Source organism: Emys orbicularis, chromosome 22 (assembly GCF_028017835.1).
Source record: "Emys orbicularis isolate rEmyOrb1 chromosome 22, rEmyOrb1.hap1, whole genome shotgun sequence".
Taxonomy (NCBI): Eukaryota; Metazoa; Chordata; order Testudines; family Emydidae; genus Emys; species Emys orbicularis.
Window position 1 is genome coordinate 6737189 of NC_088704.1, and position 24199 is coordinate 6761387.

The following is a 24199-nucleotide window of genomic DNA, read 5'->3' on the forward strand; positions in this document are numbered from 1 at the left end:
AGATCAATTGATCTGACAGAGCAGACGAACCGGTAAATATAGCTGAATTAAAGCTCTAATGCTAAACGCTAACATAAGTGCATCATTACGGTTACAAGGTCAAGCAGTAAGAAATCAAGAAACTGTTCACCGATTGGAGTAGAAAGCTCACAATCTGGCCTAAGGCAGCTCTGGCAACATTAATTCTGGCACTGTGCGCTTGCTGCATATTTTATAGCATGTATTTGGAGAGAGGAAAACATTAATTCAACACAGGAAAAAGGAGTTTTAAAAAAGGCCACCCAAACCAACACTACAGATGTGCCGTGTAACCAAATGAAAAGGTCTTCTGAAGAACCATTACCCTGAAGAAGTTGTGAACCCCCACCTCAATCTTCGTGTTGCATTCACTGTAGCTTTTTGCATTTAATTTCCACAGTGGTGGGTGTGGCTTTTTGTTTTTTAAACAGATATCGGAGGAGTGCTACCAGAATTTCTAGGCTGTTGAATCACGAGGCATATACTCAGATAAATGCACAAGAACACATCTTTCTTAGTGCGCACCTATTGATTAAAAAGAACGGTCTACCGTGCAGTCTCAAATTGTCACATGGCTGCAACAGTGCTAAATCGCAGCCAATCCTCTGTCCCAGCCCCCAAACCAAGCAAGGACAATAACCCCAAAAGGACTATGGTCGTGCCATGTTCCAAATATTTTTGAAGTTCTGATCACTAAAGTTTGACTTTTGATCAAATTTTCAACTTTTTTCTGAAACATTCACCTTTGGGGCTGATATTTTCCATGCTCAGATTCTGCTTGAAGATATTTATATATTTTGCACAAAGTAGGTCAGAATCACTACCCCATTTTACAGATGGGGAAACTGAGGCACAAAGAGGTGATTTGCCCAAGGTCACCCAGCAGGCCAGTGGCAGAGGAAGGAATAGAACCCAGGGCTCCTTGGTCTCAGTCTAGTGATCTCTTCGCTGGGCTACGCTACTTTTCTCTGGATTATTTTCCATTCTTAACTACAGAAGGTACAATCAAGAACCTAGAACAATAAAACCTAACTACAATCACAATTGACGACACAGACTCTATTACGGTAAGAAAATAAACCAGAACCCAGCATTCACACAGAAATAGTACTGCTTGGCTGCTCACAAATTCTGTCTAGCAAAACTAAATGGTTTCATTTTTCTCTGATCATTTTAACCAGATTAAGAATTTTTTTTTTTTTTTAATAGCACCCCTTGGCTCAGGATTTTCATCTCATCGTCAGGAAGTATCACGAGAAACCTCGAATCACAAGGGCGAAGGGGTGATCGGTGTGTTGTCACAACTGATCTGTGGGCACAACAGCCTCTATAGAAGCCCTACCCACGTGAGCTTGGGAAAAAAGTATTCTGAAAGTTCACACCACGAAAAGTGCCAACAGGGGATCAGTCAGAAAGCCTCCCCGAGAGGTGGAGCAATGTGCTTTTCTGTGCCCAGATCCAGAACATTCACCTCCTGGCCTCAGGGGTTACATCAGAGACTTATTTCACGGTCCGATAGCTTCAAAATGTTTGGACTTCAAACAAACCAAAGTACAGCTTAAAGATTTTTAAGGCCAGAAGGAACTATTCGATCAGCTAGTCTGACCTCCTGCATTGCACAGGCCAGCCAAGTTTGTTGGCATTACTGTCCGGAGAAGAACTCCGCTTCGAGTTCAATATACGTGACACAAAGGGGGGAAACAAAGCTTTGAGTCAACAAGAATTATCCCTCCACATGTATTTCCTTCTCCACGCTCCAGCTGGGAGCCTCAACATCTGAGATGGCAGCGTGAACGCTCTACAGATTTGCGGCCTGGTTCTGGGGGCTGGACCAGGACGAATCCCTATACTCCCGATAAGGGCTTCCTGTTACATAAGCACACAGAATTGCAGAGCTGCATGCAAGAAGCCACTTCGCTTTCTTTCTGCCTAGGCACGGCTCCGGTAGGCTTGGTTTGGTTTCACCTATCATAGAATCATAGAATCTCAGGGTTGGAAGGGACCTCAGGAGGTCATCTAGTCCAACCCCCTGCTCAAAGAGGACCAATCCCCAGACAGATTTTTGCCCCAGATCCCTAAATGGCCCCCTCAAGTATTGAACTCACAACCCTGGGTTTAGCAGGCCAATGCTCAAACCACTGAGCTATCCCTCCCCCCCTTTATAACCACTTTAGACCTCAATCCAGGATCAGAACCCCATGGAAACAGATAGGAGGGAAAATACCATCATTCCTTCTCTAGGGAGATTACAATCTAGAGTCAATCGCCGTTAGACTAAACCAAATCACACCTCTCCTCTGAACCCTCTGCCACTAAATGGATGGACCTAAGTAAGGACAGCGGCACCCACAAGACATTTGCTAAGGGTGAATCTACACTACGAAAAGTGATCTGCTGTTATTAGAAGTCCCCAGCCTCCTTTGTCTTACAAACAGACACGCGGGGTGGGGTGCACTGGTCACCTCTAGTCTCTGGGACACTTTCTGCAATGGACAATGAAGAAAACTTGATCCTAATGGTACTTGCTGCTAAACCGTTTCCCACCTTGGTACGGGAGACCTGCTCTTAACGCCCATTGTCAACAACAGTTTATTTGCCCAGTGGCATCACCAAACCAGGTGAGGAGATGGAGAAGATGAGTTCATACCCCATATTGAGCAAGTCAGTTTAGCCCCATCCAGGCTGTTCCTGGCCAATGGGAGCTGCGGCCAGTACGTCTCTGTGGCCTGCCGCCTCCTGCGGCTCTCATTGACCGGGAACGGCGAACCGCGGCCACTGGGAGCTGCGGGGGGGGGGGGGGGGGGGGGGGGGGGGGGGGGGCGAGCCTCCGGACGGTCAACGTCAGCAAAATGTCTTGTGGCCCACAATCAGATTACCCTGATGGGCCGGTAGGTTGCCCACCAGTGGCTTAGATGTTGTCCTGACTGGGGATGTTTTCCAGAATCAGGGCTTCAGCCTGTAAGCTCCTTGGGGGTGGGGGCAGGTCGGTCTTCACTGCAGAGCTAACTTGGGCTCTTACTGAGTTGTTGCCCCCAGCCTCTCTCCCATCCACACACAAAACCCTCTCACCCGAGTTTGGTGGTGCTTTCGTCCCAGGCTAGTGGGCCTGGCTGGGGGCGTGGATTAGAAATCAAGAGCCACTTTCCATGTGGGCAGGTAGCCTGCTCGCTTTGCAGTGACAACACCGGCTGCATCCCTCGAGCGCTGACAGTCCTCCAGTGCCTTCCCACCATTCCCCGGGTGCCCACAAGGACAGACAAGTTCTCCCACAATTCACTGGGAAAGAATTGTAGAGCGGCTCAGCTCACTACAGCAAAAAGCACCAGGGACAGAGTGTGCCCCCAGAAGTCCCAGCAACAAACATGCATGAGCGTAACACTTGTGAGGACGGGCAGGGCTTTGCCATCTGGCTGCTCACACCCAAGCTAGGATAGCCTAGGTGCTTCGACCCGGTGTGCTCACCTGAGTTAACTCTGCAGTGAAGACAGACCTGGGGTGTCTCTACAGCACCAGCACAGCGGGCCCTGATCTCTGCTGGGGTCTCCAGATGCTACTATCGTGCAAATAAAGTTACTTAGGGTCACAGACAACAACAGTCAGTAGAGCACAGAAGGGAAAAGTTCTTCCAGCCGAGAGGATGGATGCCGTACCTGACCTTGCAGTACGCCTGCCGTCTTTCAATCCAGACGTAGCGCGACCCTTCAAAGAGATAGTAGCGCACGACGTTTTTCTAAACACAGAGAGAAACACGTGACGGGGGAGGTTCTGATGGCCCCAAGGACAGGACCCAACAGGAAGCAGAAGGGAGGACGTTACCTCCTCCTTCCTGTGAAGCCGGACGGTGTCTCTGCTGTCATCTTCGTCCAACACTCCAACGGCGACGCTGGTTCTCCCATCATCGGCTCTGGCCCCAGGATGATGCTCGAGGCTTCTCAGGAAGAAGAGCGAGAGGTCAAAAAGCCCTGCTCCCGAATAAAGGCCTCTAGGTGCTACTCTGAGCACAGAGCTTCAGTATGCAAGGGCTTTGGGAACCCTGGCGAACTCCAAGAGCCTTTCAAATCGCAACTACACGCAAGCCCATCTTGCAGCGCCTCTTACGCCAACGACGCATGCAGGCAATCCATGGGATGGGGAGTTAATCTGGCTCTGACTCCACTAAGAAATAAACAGCTGAACAATTGTAATCTGAAATAAAACCAAGGTCTTTTCCGGTTATCCATGATCTATAGGGCTTCCCAGAGCAATCCCTGCACAGGTGAGAACTCGTGAGCTGTTATAAAGTGCTCTGGGGATGCAGAACGCTATACAGGTGTAAAGTGTGGTTCTGTTCTGAAAAATGACTATGTAGAAATGGCAGCTTCTCATGCAGCCAATCTGCACCCTGTGCATATTCAGGATCACGTCTGCCTGCTTTAGTAACTAGAAACGTATTCTACTGCTTTTCACTCCTGTTAGCCCTGCAGGATGCAACATTATGTCACCCAGGTAATCTAGTGATTAAAGTGGCACCTTCAACTTAATCATACTTCTGTCTGAAAGGGTTTTTGTTTTTTTGAAACCTACCATTGTTATTTATTATACCCAAGATCACTATAACTGAAAGATCAGAGCGGGGGGGGGGGGGGGGGAACCTATTTTCCAGTTTGTTTGCTTTGTGTATTACCCATTTCGTTTGTTTGTTTGGGTCTTTCACACAGCAACAAGGGAGAGAGAAGACAAAAAACCTTGAAAAGCGGGAAAATGTGATTGTAAAACACTTGTCAGATGGATTCAGGGGCTGCTCTAATATCTGAAGCTATTTTTGTACAGCGCCTTGCACAATGGAGTTCTGGTCCGTGACTGGGTGCTTGCTAGGACTATAAAATAAAACAATCCAATTTTTCCCGAGCTGATTGGCTTTCAAACAGATGGTGACTTTTGGACTCCACAGAGATCGGAGTAATAATCAATCGTATATTCAGTGGATTTAATTGAGTTTCAGTGGGATGGTGAGTTTGTTCTTACCCCAAACGCAAATCAACACTCTGGGTGTGTGAAATGGAACAAAAGCTACATGGCTTCAAGCGATTCAGTTTTGCACAGCTCCATTCACGTCAATTTCATTGTGTTTCATTCCACAGCGGAACACACAGCAAGCCCCGAAGGGATCAGTCACTCTCTTGGCAAAATCACAATGGGATCATTTGAGCACTGACCCAAACACTCAGGAAGGAGTGAATCCACTGGCCCCACTTACCGGCCCTCGCCGAGCTGTTCAGTTTGCACCTGGGTAACGAAGCACTGCCCGAACCGATCCTGGAACACACAATTTCAAAACAAGTGCTTGAGAAAGGCTGGCCCTGGGTTTCGGGGGCTTGCTGGGGAAAAATAAGTGCAGGGCTCAAGTCGCTGTTCTGCCACATAATCACTGTATGACCTTGGGCAAGTCACTCAGTCTCTTCGTGCCTCAGTTTTCCCCCTAACTTTTCATGCTATGGGAGTTCTGCTTCTACGCTTTGCAGAGTCTCTGGTAACTGGCTGATAACATGGATCACAGTGGCACCTGCAGCTGCCATGGAGATCAGGACCCTACCGCACTAGGCCCTGGATGAGAGCGTCTGCCCTGAAGAATTTATACATTTAATTAAGCAAGGCAGAGGGTGGGAATAAAGGCGTATTATCACGCCCAATTACAGATGTCATGCAGGTAGTCTGTGGCAGAACCAGGAACTGAACCCGGATCTCTCGACTCCCAGTCCAGTGTCTTCACCACCTAGGGTGACCAGATGAGAGACGTGAAATATCGGGAGGGAAGGAGTGTGCCGGCGGAGCAAAAAAACAAAAAACAAAAAACCAAGAGCCAGGAAAAAACAAAAGCAAAAATACCCCCAAGAGCCGGTGATGGAGGGAAAAAAAAAAAAACAAAACCAAGAGCCGCCGGAGCATAGGAAAAATTGGTGGGGGCTGAGCACTCACCAGCAGCTCCATGCCCCGCCCCCCCAGCTCACCTCCACTCCGCCTCCTGCCGCGTCCTGCTTCTCCCCCTCCCTCCAGCACTTGCGCCATCATACAGCTGATTAGCGCAAGCCTGGGAGGGAGGGGGGAGGAGGAGGAATACGGCGTGCTTGGGGAAGAGGCGGGGCCAGGGCGGGGATTTGGGGAGGGATCTAATGGGGCAGTGAGGGGGCGGGGCTGGGGGCGGGACAAGGGTGGGAATTTGGGGAGGGATCCAATGGGGGGGAGGGGCAGGGCCGGGGCGGGGGGCACGAGCCTCCACCGCCTGTGCGCCGGAGGGCAAAATATCGGGACAATTTGTATCCCGACCGATGTTCAGGGGACAAACAAGTAAATATTGGGACAGTCCCGATAAAATCAGGACGTCTGGTCACCCTATCACCACCAGATCCGCCCTCCCTCTCCACATTTACTCACGGTGATGATGATCCAGTCGGCGTGCCGCAGGGCGCACGGCCTGCACTTTGCTCGGACCTCCAGGCTCGGTTTCCAGCGAAAGACGATCAACAGGATTCCTGCCGTCAGCACAGAGAACATGTAGCAAAGGATGATCCGCCATGTTCTGCTTTGGTAACCGCTAACCTCCTGGGAAGAGAGCACAGGCGGGAGAGTTCAGAGCTCAGTCCAGACCGAGTCACTGCTCTCAAGGGTAGCGAGCAAGAGACGGCTGCAGCAACGGGCAGCAGCCGACATTATAACCTGCCAGTCCAGGCGTGTCGGACTCAAAGATTCCACTGGGTTCCAAGGGTCACCTAAAGAACTGCTAATGGGTCCCACCACCCCTGACAAGTCCACACAACGGCCTCATTGGACACGCGTAACATTGATCCCCGGGTCTTGCTGCTTAGAGTTTATGGGGAAAAACTCACATCCATCGTACTCTCAATTCTACCCGTTTACCCTGCGATGGGGGATTTGCACAGGTTCCAAGGCCAGAAGGACCATTCTGTTCCTCTAGCCCACTGGTTCTCAACCCGCGGCGCAATCAGCACACAGCTGTGGCTCAGGTGACATCCTCAGGGCCATACAGGTAGTATTGGATGCGGCCCACATAACACATTGTGGGCCGCATGTGTGGCCCACAACGATAAACAGGTTGAGAACCCTGCTCTAGCCGGACCTACAGTGCAACCCAGGCCAGAGAACTTCAACCAGTGATTCCTGCATCAGCCCCACAACCGGCTGGTCTAAAGCAGATCTTTTAGCAAGAATCCACTTTTCATTTAAAGATGTGAAGTGATGGTGAGCCACCATCAGATCTTCCTTCCTACCTTTTGCTCCAATTATACACCTATAGGAGAGAGGTCAATTGCTCTAGCTATCACAGGGTAGAGATGAGAGACACTAGGCCAGTGGACTTTAAAATAGAAATAGATGAATTATTATATGATTGTATTCCCCCTTAGCATGTAGAAACCCCAGTCACGGACCAGAACCCCGCCGTGCAAGGCGCTGCACAAACACAGACTGCCCCTACTCCAAAGGGCTGACAGTTTAAGTAGAAGAGACAATAGATACAGCTCAACCAACAGGGGAGTAAAAGGAAAGAACGAGACGATATTGGTCAGCATGACAGGCAGTGGGCTCTGCACACCAGCTGCCTAACTGAAGTATTTTGCACTGGCATCACAGCAAAGGAGAGTTTTACGGTGGGCTGGGAGGAAGAGGAACCTTTGCAGATGTTTACGGGGAGCTGCTTCCTAGCCTGAGGGGCGGCCTGGGACAAACCACATGGGTAACGGTCTGAAAATTGAACAAGTGGGCGATGGAGGCTGGTGCCGTGTGCTGCTCAGAGGTGGGCTCACTCCATCATTAGTGGGATATTGTTTTACTTAAAAAAGTATCCAACCCCTCCTGATAAAAGCCTTAAGTCACTCAGCTTCCTGGCACTGGTGGACTGAAAACAGGGTTAACTAGACCAAAGCTGCTTTGGCGGGAAACAAAGACATCCCAGGACCAAGTTTTGGAAACCATTGCCCAGATACAGTATCCACTGAAAAGAAGGGGAGCCTTGCCATTGACGTCACTGGGCATAAGATCAGGCCTCACGTCCGCTCAGCTAACAGGCTGGTGAGGACCCAAGACACCAGTGGAGCGTGGCGGACCACGTGCCTCTATGGCACCGTTCCACAGGGCACGACGGCAAGAGGCTGGATAAATCAGGTCAATCGGATTGAAGATGCAGCGCAGGCAGAGCGGCCTGAGAGTGAGGCAGCATCAGAACCGCACACCAGCCAATCAGATGTCTCCTTTCACAACGCCTGTATCATAATGTCACACACACAGTCCTTCACTGAGCATGGCACAATGCAGTGGAAAATATTAACTCCTCTGTGCCTGAAACCAGCTCCCCTAGGACAGTTGTACGCCTAGCTCTAGAAAGAGCCCTACAGAGAACCCATCGATGGCCATTCGCTTGCAAAGACCCCCTCTCATTTTTGGCATTGCAAATAACCATGGACATATTGTCATGATCCGTTCTGCAAATGTCCTTGTATTTCCCCGCCCCAAATCCTCCTACGTACCATGCAGGATTTACCAGGGCCCTGCAGAAGCGTCCCGTAGACAGGTGGATGGTTTCCCAGCAACTTGCTATCTGCGAATGCAAACAGAGGAACACCAGGTTACTCGACGGGTTGGTCGTATTTCCCCGTTTCCCCAGAATTGGAAAAAGCTCCAGCACACGGTGGATCCCGACAGCTGCACTGGTGATCCTGCTAATGGCTTAGAGCAGCGATTCTCAGCCGGTGCCTCCAGGGCCAGCCATGTGAGGGGTCTTGGGACGTACCCAGGTCTGACTGAGGGGAACGGTGACCACAAGGGGGCTCCCCATGGAGGCAGACAGCAGTCACAGCACCCAGGGAACAGCTGTGCCAAATAGTTACAGCCCACAAATGGGTAGAACTGTTAGCTTTGAAGACTGTTTTCACTCTCCGATGGGTTGTCTAAGGGTATGTCCACACTGCAACTGGAAAGGGGATTGTAGCACATGTTGATCTAACTGGTACAAGTACCAACAGCAGCGAAGCCGGGACAGCACGGGCTGTACAAGCCCACCCGGGACCCTGGGGACGGACTCGGAAGGCCAGCCTGTGCTGAAGTCAGTGCCGATGCAGCGTCGCTGCTCTTGTTAATCGAGGCAGGTAGATTAAAGCTAGCTGGAGTCTGGCCACATGCTACAATCCCACCTGACCATACTGTAGCCACATGGTACTATTCCTGCAACTTGATTGGAGCAACACAGCTATATTAACAAACGGGTAACAAGCGAGGAACAAGCAAGAAACTTCAGATGAATCACTGACTTCTTCTTAAAAAAAAAAAAAAAAAAAAAAAGGGAAATTAATAAAATCTTTTAAAAAACCAACCCCAAACCCACCAAAAAAAAAAAAAATCTACTCCAAGCAGTTTTGACCCTGAAAGGGGAGAAGCGCCAGAGATTACCCAGTCCACTATTACTATTCGATTTACATAGCAGGAGCTCAGATGCTGCCCATCACCGCAGTAATACAACCCCTCAAGCCAGAGAGATGAAAATCGAACCCCCGATGATGCCGAAACAAATCAGCACTGGGATGCAAGAAACCATCCAGGAATCCATCGCTGTGCCATTGGGTCAGCTCTCCTCACCTGACCCTGACTAGCAACACAGCATCAGATTCACCAAGTCTGCAAGGCCACGTACCCCTGCCTTTGGGCAGGAAGGCGATCTCATGTCTATGTGGGAAAGGTAGCAGGATCTGCTGGTTTGGCCGGGCTCCTGGCCTTGCCAAGACCTGTCCAAAGGGGTGTTTCACTTCAAAGCTACTTCTCTAGTCACCACTCCCCTGGCTGCCTCAGCTTTGCCCATCAGCAACTTTCCTTTATTGTTTTATTCATTGTCAAGCTTCTCATTCCCGGTGCCTCCCTTTTACAGCAGCAGGGGCATTCAGCAAGGACTTTTCACAGAGACAAACACACAATGAAAGCAAATGCAATGACGACAAAGCATTTAAAACATTTTTAATCAAGGCTGGATGCTTTCCTAGTTCAAACAGGAATTATTTCAGGGAAGCTCTCTGGACTGAGTTCTACAGGAGGTCAGGCTACGATCACAGAGATCTCATCTGGCTTTAGAAACGACATATAAAACCGGCCATTAGCACAGAGGCAGACAGCGGCATTAAAACCTAGCGCAACAGCAAAGTAATCATTAGCGTTTCTCTAACACCTGCCAGCCAAGGATCTTCAAAGAGCTTCTCAGATATCAGGGAATTAAACTCTGCCCTCGGTGGGGTAGGGATGGTGATGATTATGGGGGCCAGCAGTGGGATTCATTCAGAAAAGCGAGACGCCAGCCTCCGGACATAAACCCAGCTACCGAAGAACGTTTTTCATTCAAAACATTTTTTGACTTAAAGGAAAAAAAACTGTTTTGGAAAAAAAAAAAAACATTTTGGTTGAAATTTTCTGTTTGCTTTTAAAACAAAAATGAAAACTTCATTCCCCCTCCCCCTTTTCTGAGATGGGGGGAAAAGGGGAGAGGAAAAGAAAAAGGGGAAACACACACACACACGCCTGCTTTTGTTGAGAAACCAAAAAACTTCCATGAAAATTTTCAAAGGAGATTCGTGCGTGTACAATACAGAGCATTTTCCAAACAGCTCTAGTTAGCTGAAACCACCGGCTAAGCCAGGATTTCTCTTCTACTACATCCGTTTTCTCTGTATGCTCAGGAGCGACGCTGTTTGCACAAGGGCTGTCTCTAACCACAGGCGGAGGCAATATTCTCACTCAAGCTTGGTCTACACCAGAGGTTCTCAACCTTTTTCTTTCTGACGACCCCCAACATACTATAAAAACTCCAGGGCTCAGCGGTGGGGGGGGGGCCTTAGGGCTCCTGGCTTCAGCCACCGAGTGTGGGGGGGCCCATGGGGCTTTAGCCCTGTGGGGCTCAGGGCTTCAGCTCCGAGCGGGGGGACCTCAGGGCTCTGGACTTCAGCCACCAGGCAGGGGACTGGGACTTCAGCCATGGGGTGAAGAGAGCTCAGAGCTTCAGCCCCGCAGGGGCACCAGGGCTCAGGACTTTAGACCCTGGGGGAGCCCCACGGCTCCCCGCAGCTCCGCTCCCGGCTTCAGCCCCACAGGAGCCACCGGGGCTCAGGGCTTTGGACCTGGAGGGAGCGCCGGGGCTTGGGGCTTCAGCCCCATGGTTCCATTCTGGACGTTAGCTCCTTAGGAGGTGCTGGGGCTTAGGGCTTTAGACCCGGGTGGGAGAGCTCTAGGTCTTGGGGTTCCCCATGGCTCTGCTCCTGGAGGCGCCAGGGCTCGGGGCTCCACACTTCGGGCTCAGGGCCCCGCTGCCCCCTGAAACCAGCTTGCGGAGCTCTGGTTGAGAACCGCTGGTCTCCACTACGGACTTACTGCAGCGTAACGACGTTGCTGAGGGGTGTGAAAAATCCACACACCTGAGTGATGTCGTTAGACCGACCTCACCTCCGGTGCAGACAACGCTCGGTCAACAGGCGAGCTTCTCTCGCCGACACAGTCACTGCCTCTCACAGAGGTGGAGTTATTCAGCCGACAGCAGAGCTCTCTCCCATTGGCTGAGAGCGTCGTCACCAGACGCATTACGTGTGTGAATTTGTAGTGCAGACCTGCCTTCAGTCGCTTGCTATGTCCACCCCTCCGCTCTTCTGTACTGCATTTAGCTCATCAGCTCCATGCAAACAGCACTGGCTTCCCATTCATCTCAGGGTTCAAGGCAAAATGGCCTTTAAAAACTATCCTCCAACTCTTTGCCCTCACGTTCTCAGCGCGTTCATTGCAAGAGCTTTCTCCGCTGCATCTCCTGCCATCTCTGCCTCCAGCGACGCTCCAAACCGTTTCAGTCCCCTGCTACGCTCCACATCTTTTTACACCCGCTCTCTCCGATTTGTGACCATGTAACTTTATAAAGTGTTTAGTGATACAGTTTGCATTGAAGATATTATATAAACACAGCTGCATATTGTGTATGTTCAGTTACACACACACACACACACACACAGAGACAAGACACTATTAACAGCTAGTGCCCATATACAGCTTTACAGTCATTCCTCAGATGCACCATGAGGCAGGAAAGTTTCTACAGATGGAGAAACTGAGGCACAGAAGGCCTAAGAGACTTGCCCAAAGTCCCAGAGGAAGTCAGTGGCACAGCAGGACTGGGCACCCAGGAGCTGGATCCCAGTTCCCCAACTCTGACAAGAACAAGATGCCTCACTAAGAGCATTTGTACCTAGCTACGTAACACTGTAAAGCAGTGTCTACAACGGCGTCGTGCTTCCCAGCACCTGCCCTTCCTGTACTCCCAGTGACAGACGAGCACAGCACACAAGCCAAGCCTGTCAGACCACAAGGATTCAACAGCCATATCAGTTCTCAAGACTGCTCAGTAATGGATCCAGTGTCCTCCGAGCGGCATGAAATCTCTGCACTTGTTCTCTCCTTGTTTACGGCTGTGCCAGGTCTTCACAGCTTGTCACAGTTTTTCTGAACGAGGCCGACATGAATTCCAGCCCCGAAGGAATGAAGACACAGCAGCCTTTAATACATTGGTGTCCTCCTGATGCGATTAGCCTCTTCCACCCAAAAACAAGGAAATCCAGCATGCTATCTTTACAGCTCCTAGAGCAACAGCTTTCAGTGGGTAACTAGCATGAGAAAGAACGTACAGCCGTCCAGATACACGTTTCCAGCACGGTTGTGGGTCTCTTACAAGGCACTTTGGGCCAGGAAAGCTGCGGATAGAGTTACCACCCAGGACCATGAAATTGAACACATGGAGATAGTGCTAGGACGGTGCTGTGTAAAGGCCAGCACACGGGGAGGCCAGGCTAAAGCCATGTCTACATTACAGAGCCTTGGCTGGCAGAGCCCCTAGTTTAGATGCAGCGTGTGCCAACAGGAGGAGTTTTTTGGTCCGTGTAGGCACATTGCCTCCCCAGACGACATTAGCTAAGCCGACGGAAGCTGTGTCTACACTGCGGCTTTGCTGGCATAGCCAGAATAGCTAGAGGAGTGTGTGATTTTTTTGCCGCTTAGACCAGGCCCTAGGCACCAGCTGTATCAGAGCTGGTGCAGGCAACCAAAGCTGCTACATGTACCAGTGCCGATTACCCCTGCTTGAAATGGGTATAAACAGTCCTGGGGCAACTTCTAGGGGTCTCCTCTGTCTATAGCAGGGGTTTGCATTGTGCAGCTATAGCGGAGGCTGGTTGCTGCTGGCCATAACCTAGGCAAATCCCCAGGGTAAACAGGGCATGCTGGTATGTCCCTTTAAGCGTGGGCATGGGGGACAGCTCCCAGAGAGGCAGAGTAAAACAAGAGGGGGGGGTTGATCTAGAGGGTTATGTACAAAGGGACAAGGAGCCAGGGTGACGGACAGCCAGCCCCAGATAGCCACGGATCGATCTCAGATAGAGGCTGGATTGGATGTTCTCAGACTCCAGAAGTGTCAAGTGCAGTAACCCAATCCACCTGCGAGCCACAGAGCGATGCTGGTCCCAGCGGCTCCGTCAGGGAAGGGGCAGCTGCGACCTGCTCTCCACTGAACACGCGGATGGCTTTCAAACCCATCCCACCGGTCATTTGCAAAACGCGAGCCATCAGAGCCCTCCCTGAAGATGTACCTGCTGCCGGCTGTTTGCTCATTGTGTTCACACACCCCCAGACAGCATCGGCAGCTGCGAGGGGAAAAGGGCGTTTCAAGGGAGAGGGTGATCCATTGTAGTTTTGAAGTGGGAACCATCTTCCAAACAGGTCCCACATTTAGACTGTGTGCGTGTGCCCCTCTCCCTTCTCTTTGCATGAACAGGGTAAGACCCGCATTGTGGTGTTTAGCAGGCTGAGCAGTTTGGAAGGGGATTTCCCCCCCTCGCCTGGCTTTAAGACCCACCTTTAAATGGAGCATGTGGGGAGGCCATGAGGCAGCAGCCTTGAACTCTAGCTTCCTTGTTTAGCTACACGGCACGGCCCTCAGAGAGGCACTTTCCCCTTTTGTACCCAGGACAGACCAATACACCTTGAAGATAGAAAGAAAGTTGGGTGCTGGGGACCTCCAGTGTGAGGTTGCTGATTCTGGAGCAGGCTCAGAAGAAGGCAGAAGGGAAAGACTAAGAAGCAAAGAGAACTAGATAAATTCATGGAGGTTAAGTCCATTAACGGCTATTAGCCAGGATGGGTAAGGAATGGTCCCTAGACTCGGTTTGTCAGAGGGTGGAGATGGATGGCAGGAGAGAGATCACTTGATCATTGCCTGTTAGGTTCACTCCCTCTGGGGCACCTGGCATTGGCCACTGTCTGCAGACAGGATACTGGGCTGGATGGACCTTTGGTCTGACCCAGTTCGGGGCCGTTCTTATGTTCATCCTTGAGCTTACACAGGCGCAAAGTTTCATTTGTCGTATTGCGCTTGGGTCTTTGGTGCATTAGAAGATTGAGATCCAGTTTGAGGGGAAGGCGGATAGAACTGAAAGGGAACTAAAGGGCCAGACTCTGATCGACAGAACCGTACCTTGCTCCGAAAGCAGCCCCATTGATTTCAGGTGAACTGTTCGGGAAGGATGGTGCTATTCAGCATGAGAAAGGATATCGGAAAATGGCCCTAAGAGTATGTCTCCCCTCTAGCTCTCCCCTCTAGCTGGGGGCCAGCCTCTCAACCCAGGTAGACAGACTCACCCTGGCTCAGGTTTAGGGATTAACATGGCGATAAGGACAGTTTAGCATCTCAGAGATGACAAGGGGATCTGAGCCATACAGCCCACATTCCTGTCAGTGACGGCCAGGAAGCTAAATCCACGGGTCAGCTTTGATAACAGACACGGATTTTCAAGGTGTTCTGCTGAATATCTGAAGTGGAACCATCTCACAAACAGGTCCCACATTTAAACTGTGTGCCCCTCTCCCTTCTCATAGAATCATAGAAGATTAGGGTTGGAAGGGACCTCAGGAGGTCATCTAGTCCAACCCCCTGTTCAAAGCAGGACCAATCCCCAGACAGATTTTTATCCCAGATCCCTAAGTGGCCCCCTCAAGGATTGAACTCACAACCCTGGGTTTAGCAGGCCAATGCTCAAACCACTGAGCTCCCTCCCCCCAGCAACAGCAAAGGGGTGTCGCAGCCAACTGCAAACAGGCCACACACATCCCATGGCGAGAAGTCTGTTCTAAGGGAGCTTACAACGGACGGCTCATCTACACTTACATTTTATAGCACTCTAACTTGCTGGCTCGGGGTGCGTGTGTGTGAAAAAGCACCCCCTTGAGTGCAGCAAGTTTGAACGCTTTAAAGCACTAGTGTGGACAGGAGCGCTCAGAGCTATTTCCCTTGTGGAGGTGGATTACCAGGAGCGCTGGGTGCATGCCCATGGCAGCGCTTTGAAGTTTCTAGTGTAGACGCAGCCTGATTAAAATTCAGAGGGGCAGCTGATAAAAATCTGACAACAGGGCTCAGTCCCATTTAGGCACCACAATAAGTGGCTCGATTTTCTAAAGAGCCCAGGGTGCTGGGTGCACATTAGGCGCTGCGCATGCTTGAAGATCCAGCCCCAGTTGTGGGTGCTAAGCACTTGGAAATCTGGCCCTGAGCTCTTTGATAAGATCTGGCCTCCCAAGGGGAAAGCTAGCTGGTCGCTTTCTCCACTCACACAACCCAGTTGGGTTTGTTCCTGTTGTTTGACTACAAACATCTCCTACTGGCTACGTCGCCGAATCACGGGGAACAAGTCTGAGTAACAGTTTCATCAAATAAAGTCAAACCTCACAGGCAGAACTCCAGAAAGTTTGTGAAAAGCAGGGGAGAGAGCTGGGTTAACTGCATGCTCCAGATCTGTTAGTTATCAACCAAACGCCATGGAACGAGCGGGTCTGCCATACGTGCATTTTTGGGAGGTCAGCTATGCATACAAGTTGGGTGAAAACAAGGTTGAAACCATCTGTCTTGTATGGTTTAGACACAACAAATCCTGCATCTTGGCAGGGGGTTAGACTGGATGACCCTTGCGGTCCCTTCTAACCCTTTGGTTCTACGATTGTATTCTGAAAACCTAAGATCAACAGAAAAACATTGTCGGCATTTAAGGAGGGGGGGCGGGGGGAGAAAGAGGTTTTTTTTTTTAAACACAAGCCTTCCCTAGCTGCCTTTGCAACCCAAATATTGCAGCTAAGGCATGTGAAATCGCAAATGAAATTAACTAGAAACTGACCACCCAAAGGAATGTGGAAGTGATGAATTTGCTGTCTGTATCTCTCCACATAAACACCAGGAAGAACATTAGCATTTTAAAATGTCTTTTCCTTTTAAAAAGATGGTGTTGGCAAGAGAAGGAGCTTTGTTTCAGTATCCTGCCGGGTCCCTTTAGGCCTTTCGTTTACACAGAACCGAGAAATCCAGGCCGCAAAAGTCCACAGCCAGATGATTTTTATTTGGCTGCATGTCTAGAGTAACAGAGCTTCAAGTCATTGCTATCTGCTAAACCACCACACCTGCATTTTTACCTCCCCCTCTCACGCCAGCTGCCTTCCAACAAGCGCATTCTAGAGAGGATTTCCTGGCTGCTTACCTGTTTCAAAGCAGGTGGCGATTCCCCCTTTCCAAGGTATTTCCTGTTCTCTTGCAGGTAAATCACAGCCCTGCCTCACAGGGACACGTCTGCTGTAGGACAGGTAATAGCTGGGCATTCGGGGTGGGGTGGGGAGGAATGGGGGTGGGTAATAACAATGCTCCGCCTCAGAGGCCTGCACTACCAGTAAGAAACAAAGCAACCACACCTACTGCCCAAACACAGCCCAAGGGAAGGGGGGGAAGATTCTCACCCCCTTCCACGTCAACACTTCTTTTTTTCCCCCACCCTTGCCAGTTATTTGTGTGTTCACAGAGCCATGTAAGTAGCTGTGGATAATAATCTAATAATCAGAACTTCTCAGTTAGCTACAGCCAGGGGAGCCCAGAACAATGGCATGTGATTGACAGCCTGCCTAATTACAGCCTGGGAAAGGAGACAGGAGGCTCTTTGATCTCAAAGGTGTGATACACAGGGAAGCTGCAAAGTGCCCCAGCTGTGCGTGTGCAGAAGCCTGTCCAGCAGCAATACCCTACCTAGGCACTGATTTCAGGCTAGAAATCTGACCCTTCCAGAAGAGACGCTTGTTGGGTTTTCACTCTCGGAATCAGAGATCTAGCGCATCTCCCTGCCAACGTGAGATTGTTCTCTACAATAGGACTGCCTAGGAAGGAGTGCTGCAGAAAGGGATCTGGGGTCAGAGTGGATCACAAGCTACATATGAATAAACAGCAAAACACTGTAGCAAAAAAAAAAAAAAAAAAAAAAAAAAAGGGGGCAAACATCTGGGATGTATTAGCAGGAGCATAGGCGTGGACATCCCCTCTACCGAGGGGTGGGGTGAGGGGGTGCTTGATGCCCTCTCTGCCCCAGGCCCCAGCCCCACTCCACCCCTTCCTGCCCCGTCCCTGTCCCTCCAGGAACCAACCTGCATGCCGCGAAACAGCTGTTTGTGGCAGATGGGAGGAGCTGGGAGACAGGGGGAAGAGTGATCAACAGGGCCGCCAGCAGGGGAGAGGCGCTGGGAGGGGAGAGAGGGGGAAGCTTGGCTGCCAGCGGGTGCTAAGCACCCGCTAATTTTTCTCCATGGGTGCTCCAGGTGGAGCACCCATGGAGTCAGCACCTATGAGCAGGAGTGTTGTAAGCAAGACGCGAGAAATAATTCTTCCGCTCTACTCTGCACTGATTAGACCTCAACTGGAGTATTGTGTCCAGTTCTGGGCTCCACATTTCAGGAAAGATGGGGACAAATTGGAGAAAGTCCAGAGAAGAGCAACAAAAACGATGAAAGGTCTAGAAAACATGACCTAGGAGGGAAGATTGAAAAAATTGGGTTTGTTTAGTCTGGAGAAGAGAAGACTGAGAGGGGACATGAGAACAGTTTCAAGTACATAAAAGGTTGTTACAAGGAGGAGGGAGAAAAATTGTTCTCCTTAACCTCTGAGGATAGGACAAGAAATTTAAATTGCAGCAAGGGCGGTTTAGGTTGGACATTAGGAAAAACTTCCTAACTGTCAGGGTGGTCAAGCACTGGAATAAATTGCCTAGCGAGGTTGTGGAATCTCCATCATTGGAGATTTTTAAGAGCAGGTTGGACAAACACCTGTCAGGGATGGTAGAATACTTAGTCCTGTCATGGGTGCAGGGGACTGGACTAGAAGACCTCTCGAAGACCCTTCCAGTCGTACGGTTCTATGAATACAGGGAAAATGCATTAAAGACCCTTCCTTTATTAAGTGACTGGCTGCGCTAAGCAACCGCTGCAGGTAGCCCAAGCATTTCACTGCACTGAGCGACCAGAGCGCACCCAGACTGGTTCCAGTTACAGCAGCAGCTCTCCTAGGGAAGTGCAAAATCACCAGTCAGTGGATACAAACCCTGGGGCTTCCTGGGTTTAGTGCCAGCCAGCGGGAATTTGCCCCACTGACTCATCCCTAGCAGTGTGCACAAGGCAGGGCCCACAGTTTGGACACTGGCAACCTTGCACATATAACACTTGCAAGGCGTGTGATCCATCTCTCCCTAGCAATGGACCCACGTAGCAGATAACAGCTTACTTCTGCTACCAGCTCAGGTCGGTGCATTGGTTCTACAGGTGACAGAACCAGCTCCACCTCAGGAAACCTGTTTTGCAGGAAGAATATCCTTCGAACTGCAGAAAAGCCAGCCCAGACGGGTCACTCCTGCACACTATCGGGAAAAACTAGTCCAAGAGGGAATCTAATGCAGGTTCACTGCAGCTTAAACTGCCACGTTCAGACTCTTCCGCTCAAAGCAGTGAGGACTAAATATACACAGAGGGAGGGAAGGCTTAGCAGCACATGGGCAAGGAGACACAAAAGCCTGGGGGGGGGGGGGGGCGGGTTGTCTAAGGGAGTCCTAGATTTAAAGGCCAGAGGGGACCATTATGATCATCCAGTCTGATCTCTTGTATAGCCCAGGCCAGAGAATTCCACCCAGGAGATTCCTGCCTCAAGTCCAATAACCTGCGGTCAAATGACAACATCTCTTTTACAAAGACACTGCTGGAGAGAATAAATCCATTCAAGATCATGAGATGCTCAGATTCGATGGTAATGGAGGCTGCATGGGACCTAACATAGATTTTACCGACAGGGAAATTAAGGCACAGAGAGGGAAGTGACCGTCAGCTGGAAAAAGAATCCAGATCTCCCCACTCCCAGCGCCAGGCTCTAAACACAAGATTAGCCTTTAGGCTCGGGCATCACCTTCCTCCACATGTGGGCATTCCAGCTAAATGGTTTTTAAAGCACCCTAATTTAAAATAAGAGTCACCCTATTCTTTTTTTTTTTTTTTTTTTTTAAGTTATTAACTCTCAAGCTCCCTCTCCTCTCCCAATCCAGGTCAGATGATCTTTGCTTAGCGGGAAGTCCTTGTACCTGTGATTGCACCTGCTGCCATGTGATCACCCAGAGTTTTAAGTATCCCAAGGGGAACGACCCTCTTTCCAATTGTTGCTGGAGAAGATGGGGAGAGCCAGGAGTAGGCGGGAGATGCGAGATGCATCCAGCGCTTGCTTTTTAAGAGAGAATTTAAAGGGCTGGGCTTGCTATCAGCAGCCCTCGTTTGTGGGAGACCAAACAAAACGCAGCGTTGTCGGGACGACCGAAACACCAGCGGCACCCCACCACAAAGGGAACACAGGGTACGAGAGCTACCGGGATGGGAAAAAAAGCACAAATTTCAGCTGGAGGGTGAGCAGCAACCCCCGCAAGTTAGCAATGCTCATTGTCTGGTCGGGTTGTTTATGCAGCAAGCTCTCTCGGGTGTCCCCGATTCGGTCGCCCCATGCCCTGTGCGCGGAGAGGTGGGAAACCAGGGTGCAGTGGGAATGGGGGGAGAAAAGGAGGGATACATGAATGCATGCGAGAGATCAGGCTCTCCTCCGGCGGAACGTTCACACGCAATGAGACTTACCAGAAACGCTGCCTTAGCATAGCTGGAAGAGGCCTGTGTTTCTGAGTCAAAGGAACAAGGAGGAAAGCGGGGCTGTCGGGTTACAGCACCAGACCTGGGGGCGGGGCGGGACGCGAGATCTGGATTCAGGTCCCGGCTCTGCCACTGAGTTCCCCTGTGACCTCTGGCAAGTCACCGAGGGCCAAATTTTTAAAGATACGGAGGCGCCTAACGCCAGGGCTGGCTCCAGGCACCAGCCGACCAAGCACGTGCTTGGGGCGGCACCTTGGGCCGGGGCGGCGCTCAGGTTTTTATTTATTTATTTATTGGGCGGGGGCTGGCGTGGCGCTGGGGGGGCGGGGGTTGGCGCGGTGCGGCGCTGGGCGGGCGGGGGCTGGCGCTTGGAGGAGGGGCGGGGGTTGGCGTGGTGCTCGGAGGGGGCGTGGCTTCGGGCGGCGTGGCGTTCTGGGGGGCGGGGATTCAGGTGGCGTGGTGCTGGGGGGGCGGGGATTTCGGCGTCACTGGGGGGGTACGGCGGCGCGGCGTGGCGCTCGCGGGGGGGGGGGGCACTCTTCTTTTTTGCGTGGGGCGGCAAAAAAGCTAGAGCCGGCCCTGCCTAACGCCCAGGGAAATCAATGGGAACTAGGCGCCTAAATACCTTTACAAATCTGGCCCCTATGCTCTCCATTTCTGTAAAATGGGGATAATAAAACTCCCATCTCACGCGGGGGTGTGTGTAAAAGAATAAGAGTGATGGCTGGCGAGGTGCTCAGACACTCGCGGGGGGCCCGTGATTTCCAGCAGTACTTCAGGGTGGTGGTGGGGAAGTATTTCTCTACCAGCAGGCTTGTCAATTTCAGCTCTGTTGCCTAATTGCTTCCTAGCTACATTTGGACACCTTGGCTGGAACCAGGGTATGGGAACATCTTACAGACACGGCTGTTTACTTCCCAGGTGGGACTAGTGGACAGAGCTTTGCGCTAGCAGGAAGTTCATAAAGCCCAAACACTCCCTCGTTTTCAAACCTAACCAAGGCAGGAGCAGAGATAAAAAGCAATAAAGTTACTTCAGCACATTCCCGTCTCCTTATCAGGTAAGGAACAGTCCAAAGAGGATGGCTGTGGCTGATACGGGCAACCCAGCAAATGTTTAACTCTCCCTTTCGCTGTCTGACTTAACATGGAATTTAGTGGTGTTCCTGGCCGCCATGGGTGGAGGGATAAACTGACCGCTACTGACAATTGTTTGGGGATAGTAATGCTGCAATCTGCCCAGCACAAAGGGCAGCATGCAGCTGGACTGGCCCAGGAGACTCGGTCACAAGCCGGTCAGCTCTTTGGGGCAGGCAGCGTCGTTTTGTTCTGTGTTCGTACAGCGCCTAGCACAATGGGGGCCTGCTCCGTGGCTAGTGCTCCTGGGCCCTACTGCAATACAAATAATCGTTCGGTGTCTGCTTTCCACTTGCTCTGAAGTGGGGGGTACTAAGCCGTGTCCCTCCTTTCCCCCGCACTGCTCACGTCCCACTCCACACCAGCTCTGCTGCAGGGACTGCTATGTGGAGTAGGCGGAGCGAAGGCTCCATCCACTCATTACTCCTGTGCTGGGGGCAGCCCGCTTTCCCTACCCGCTTTGTAACCCAGCGTGGGCAGCCTGCCTGGAGAGCAAAGAGGCTCTTTCGCCCCCCTCCCATTCCTTTTCGTGGGTCACACAGCACGAGCCCTCTGATTACAATCAAGTCCTTCCAACCTACTTGCCGAGGCTCAGTGGAACTTTAAACCAAGGTTTCTCCCTTTCCACAAGCACCAGAGAAGCCAAGCACCAGAGAAGCCAACCCCCCCCCGTCTGTTTCAGCAGAAGGGTGCCCTCTACTGGGCAGCTTGGACTATGAAAAAAGCCCACGCCGTGTATTACTCAACGAGCACCCTATCTTGCGGCAGCTTCTGAGATAACGACGGCGGGGAATTGTTGTAAGAATCCCCTAGCGCAGACAAGGCTGAAAACACCACCTTCGCCATGCTGGTTAGTTCTGCTTTGCTGCGCAGACACGACTTTAAACCCTGTCCCCGAACGGCGCCAACGCCTTGGGCAGAAGAAGAAAGCAATAGGACTTGGGTGCCTAATTCCCCTACATCCCTTTGGAAATCCCAGCTGTCCTGGCCCTGGTTCAGCACCCAACTCTACCAATAAAACAGGACCATGCTGTATCTGGGTCTCACCCCAATCGTCCCACAGATCCTTACAGTCAAGGACAGCACGTCGGTCTTAAGGAGACTAGGCCCCATGATGCCTCCAGACTTGGTGTAGCTGCACAATCAGTCTAGTGCCTCTGGATTAGAAAGGCTCAGAGCATCGCCCAGCTACTCGTTATAGCTGCAGGAGCTTAACGATATTGAGCCAGACTCATCCCACCTTGAGCTCTTGTTCGCACTGGGTGGCTCTTTAGATAACCTAGTCACCAACCAGGGCCAGGCCTGGAGTGAGGGGAAACTCCCCTCGAGTTAATTAGTGCAGGAGATGAGGGTAAAAGGTTTAACTCCGCAAGTCCTGGACTCCGGATTCCTGGGCAGGGGGCGCTTCAAAGCAGATTTCCCAATGCTAGGCAAAGGGAAGTGTTGAATTACCACCACCAGAACCTAGAGCCCTCCACCTTGATCAACACCCCCAAGCCTCTGGCTGTGGGCCTTAGTTAGGTACAGGCAAGCCATGGAGACTAGCATCAGCTGATCAGAGCAAAGGCTTATGGGTAATGATGGAAGCAGCGGAGTGGCCAGGGTCCGGTAACACATAGCCCAGGATTCTGAAGGCTCCAGAGACACTTTGCAGGAACCTCCCCGACAGATATTTCACAAGCAAATGAGCCTCAGACAAGGCTGACTGAGGATATTTAGATCCTTTGGAAGGAATAACTGGTTAGGCGTCACATGGACCCGGACTCAAGGAACCGCACATCTGCCAGCCCCAAGAATAGCTGCGGACGGAGCCGGCACTTTAACAGAAGCAGCTGCTGTTACTTAGGGAGGTTTCACAAACGGCCCACAGTTGCTTGGGGTTTCCACACGTGACCTCCTGCCTGTAACTTACTTCCCTTTTGCTCTCGCATCAAGGACTGAGCAGGAGAATGTACGGAGCGTGTCCGAGACACCGTTCTGCGTTGGTCAATACTGGAAACTCGGGACGTTGCAACTGGACTTTTTTTTTTTTAAAGCCTTCCTTAAAAATAAACCGGGGTCATTTTGTTTGCTGATCTCATGATTTCCACGTAGCACGGCCTGCAAAACAGCTGCCAGGCAGGGGAGGCATGTCTGCAGGAGCACACGGGGTGCTGGATCCAGAGAACCTGCTCCTCGGCAGCTTAGTTCTCGGGCTTCTCTCTTGTTCTTCCACGACCTGTCCAAAGGCGGGCCGGGGCTAAGACTGGCCGAGTCCCACCTGAGGGCAGGGGCTCCGGTCGTGCGTGGCCCACGCAGTGCACCCGGGCGCGGGTCAGGCACCCGGGAGTTGTTTAGCAGGAAGGGGGGGGACGGACGATTGCCCATTAAAGGAGGGGCAATAGGCAGGGCTGGCACACAGGAGGCAGTTCAGGTCCTGTTTGGTGGGGGTGGGAGTTGCAGTGCCACTGCGGAAGGGAAGTCCCAACAGAGCATGCCCACTGCCACGAGCTCAGAGCGCCCTGCAGCTGTAGGCTCAGCACACTCCTCGGGCGGGGCTCGGCCCTGGGGCTTTCCAACGGCAACCCAGCTCTAGAGCCCTGGGAAGAGCTGCCTCTTCTCATAAGCGGGGAGGAGGGAGGGAGGGCGAATGCCTGCGTGGTTAAAGCCCCAGGGCTGCAAATCAAGAGATCTGGGCTCTGTTCCCAGCTCGAACGCAAGCTTCCTGCCTGACCTTTAATGCCTCCGAGGCACTGAGAGATATCCCTATTTTACAGAAGGGGGGAGGGTAATACTTGTCTTGGAGGCGGGAGGCTTTAATCCATTCATGCTTGCCAAGTGTTTGGAGATCCTCAGCTGTAGGGTGATAGGAAGGGTTATTCAAACAGAAGTACTGGGTTAGGTGGCATGGCAAGATGGGGGGGCTGGTGGCACGGCCTTAAAGACCATTTCTCTCCTGCTGGTCAAGTCGGGATAATCTCTTCTACTGTATTTGCAAGATCCAGACCCCAAGACGCAGCTCTATCATGTCAGCT

General features: G+C 51.4%; 1 protein-coding gene across 1 annotated transcript in view; it reads right to left on the reverse strand.

Annotated features, from left to right (window-relative positions):
- Positions 1-24199, reverse strand: part of ATP13A2 (ATPase cation transporting 13A2) — a 67450-nt gene that overhangs the window by 37739 nt on the left and 5512 nt on the right. Inside the window, exons 2-6 of the mRNA XM_065421129.1 lie at positions 8538-8608; positions 6430-6597; positions 5255-5313; positions 3835-3946; positions 3669-3748 (exon numbers count right to left, since the gene is read on the reverse strand). Coding sequence (XP_065277201.1) covers positions 3669-3748; positions 3835-3946; positions 5255-5313; positions 6430-6597; positions 8538-8608 — 490 coding nt within the window. The remainder of the gene's footprint in view (positions 1-3668; positions 3749-3834; positions 3947-5254; positions 5314-6429; positions 6598-8537; positions 8609-24199) is intronic.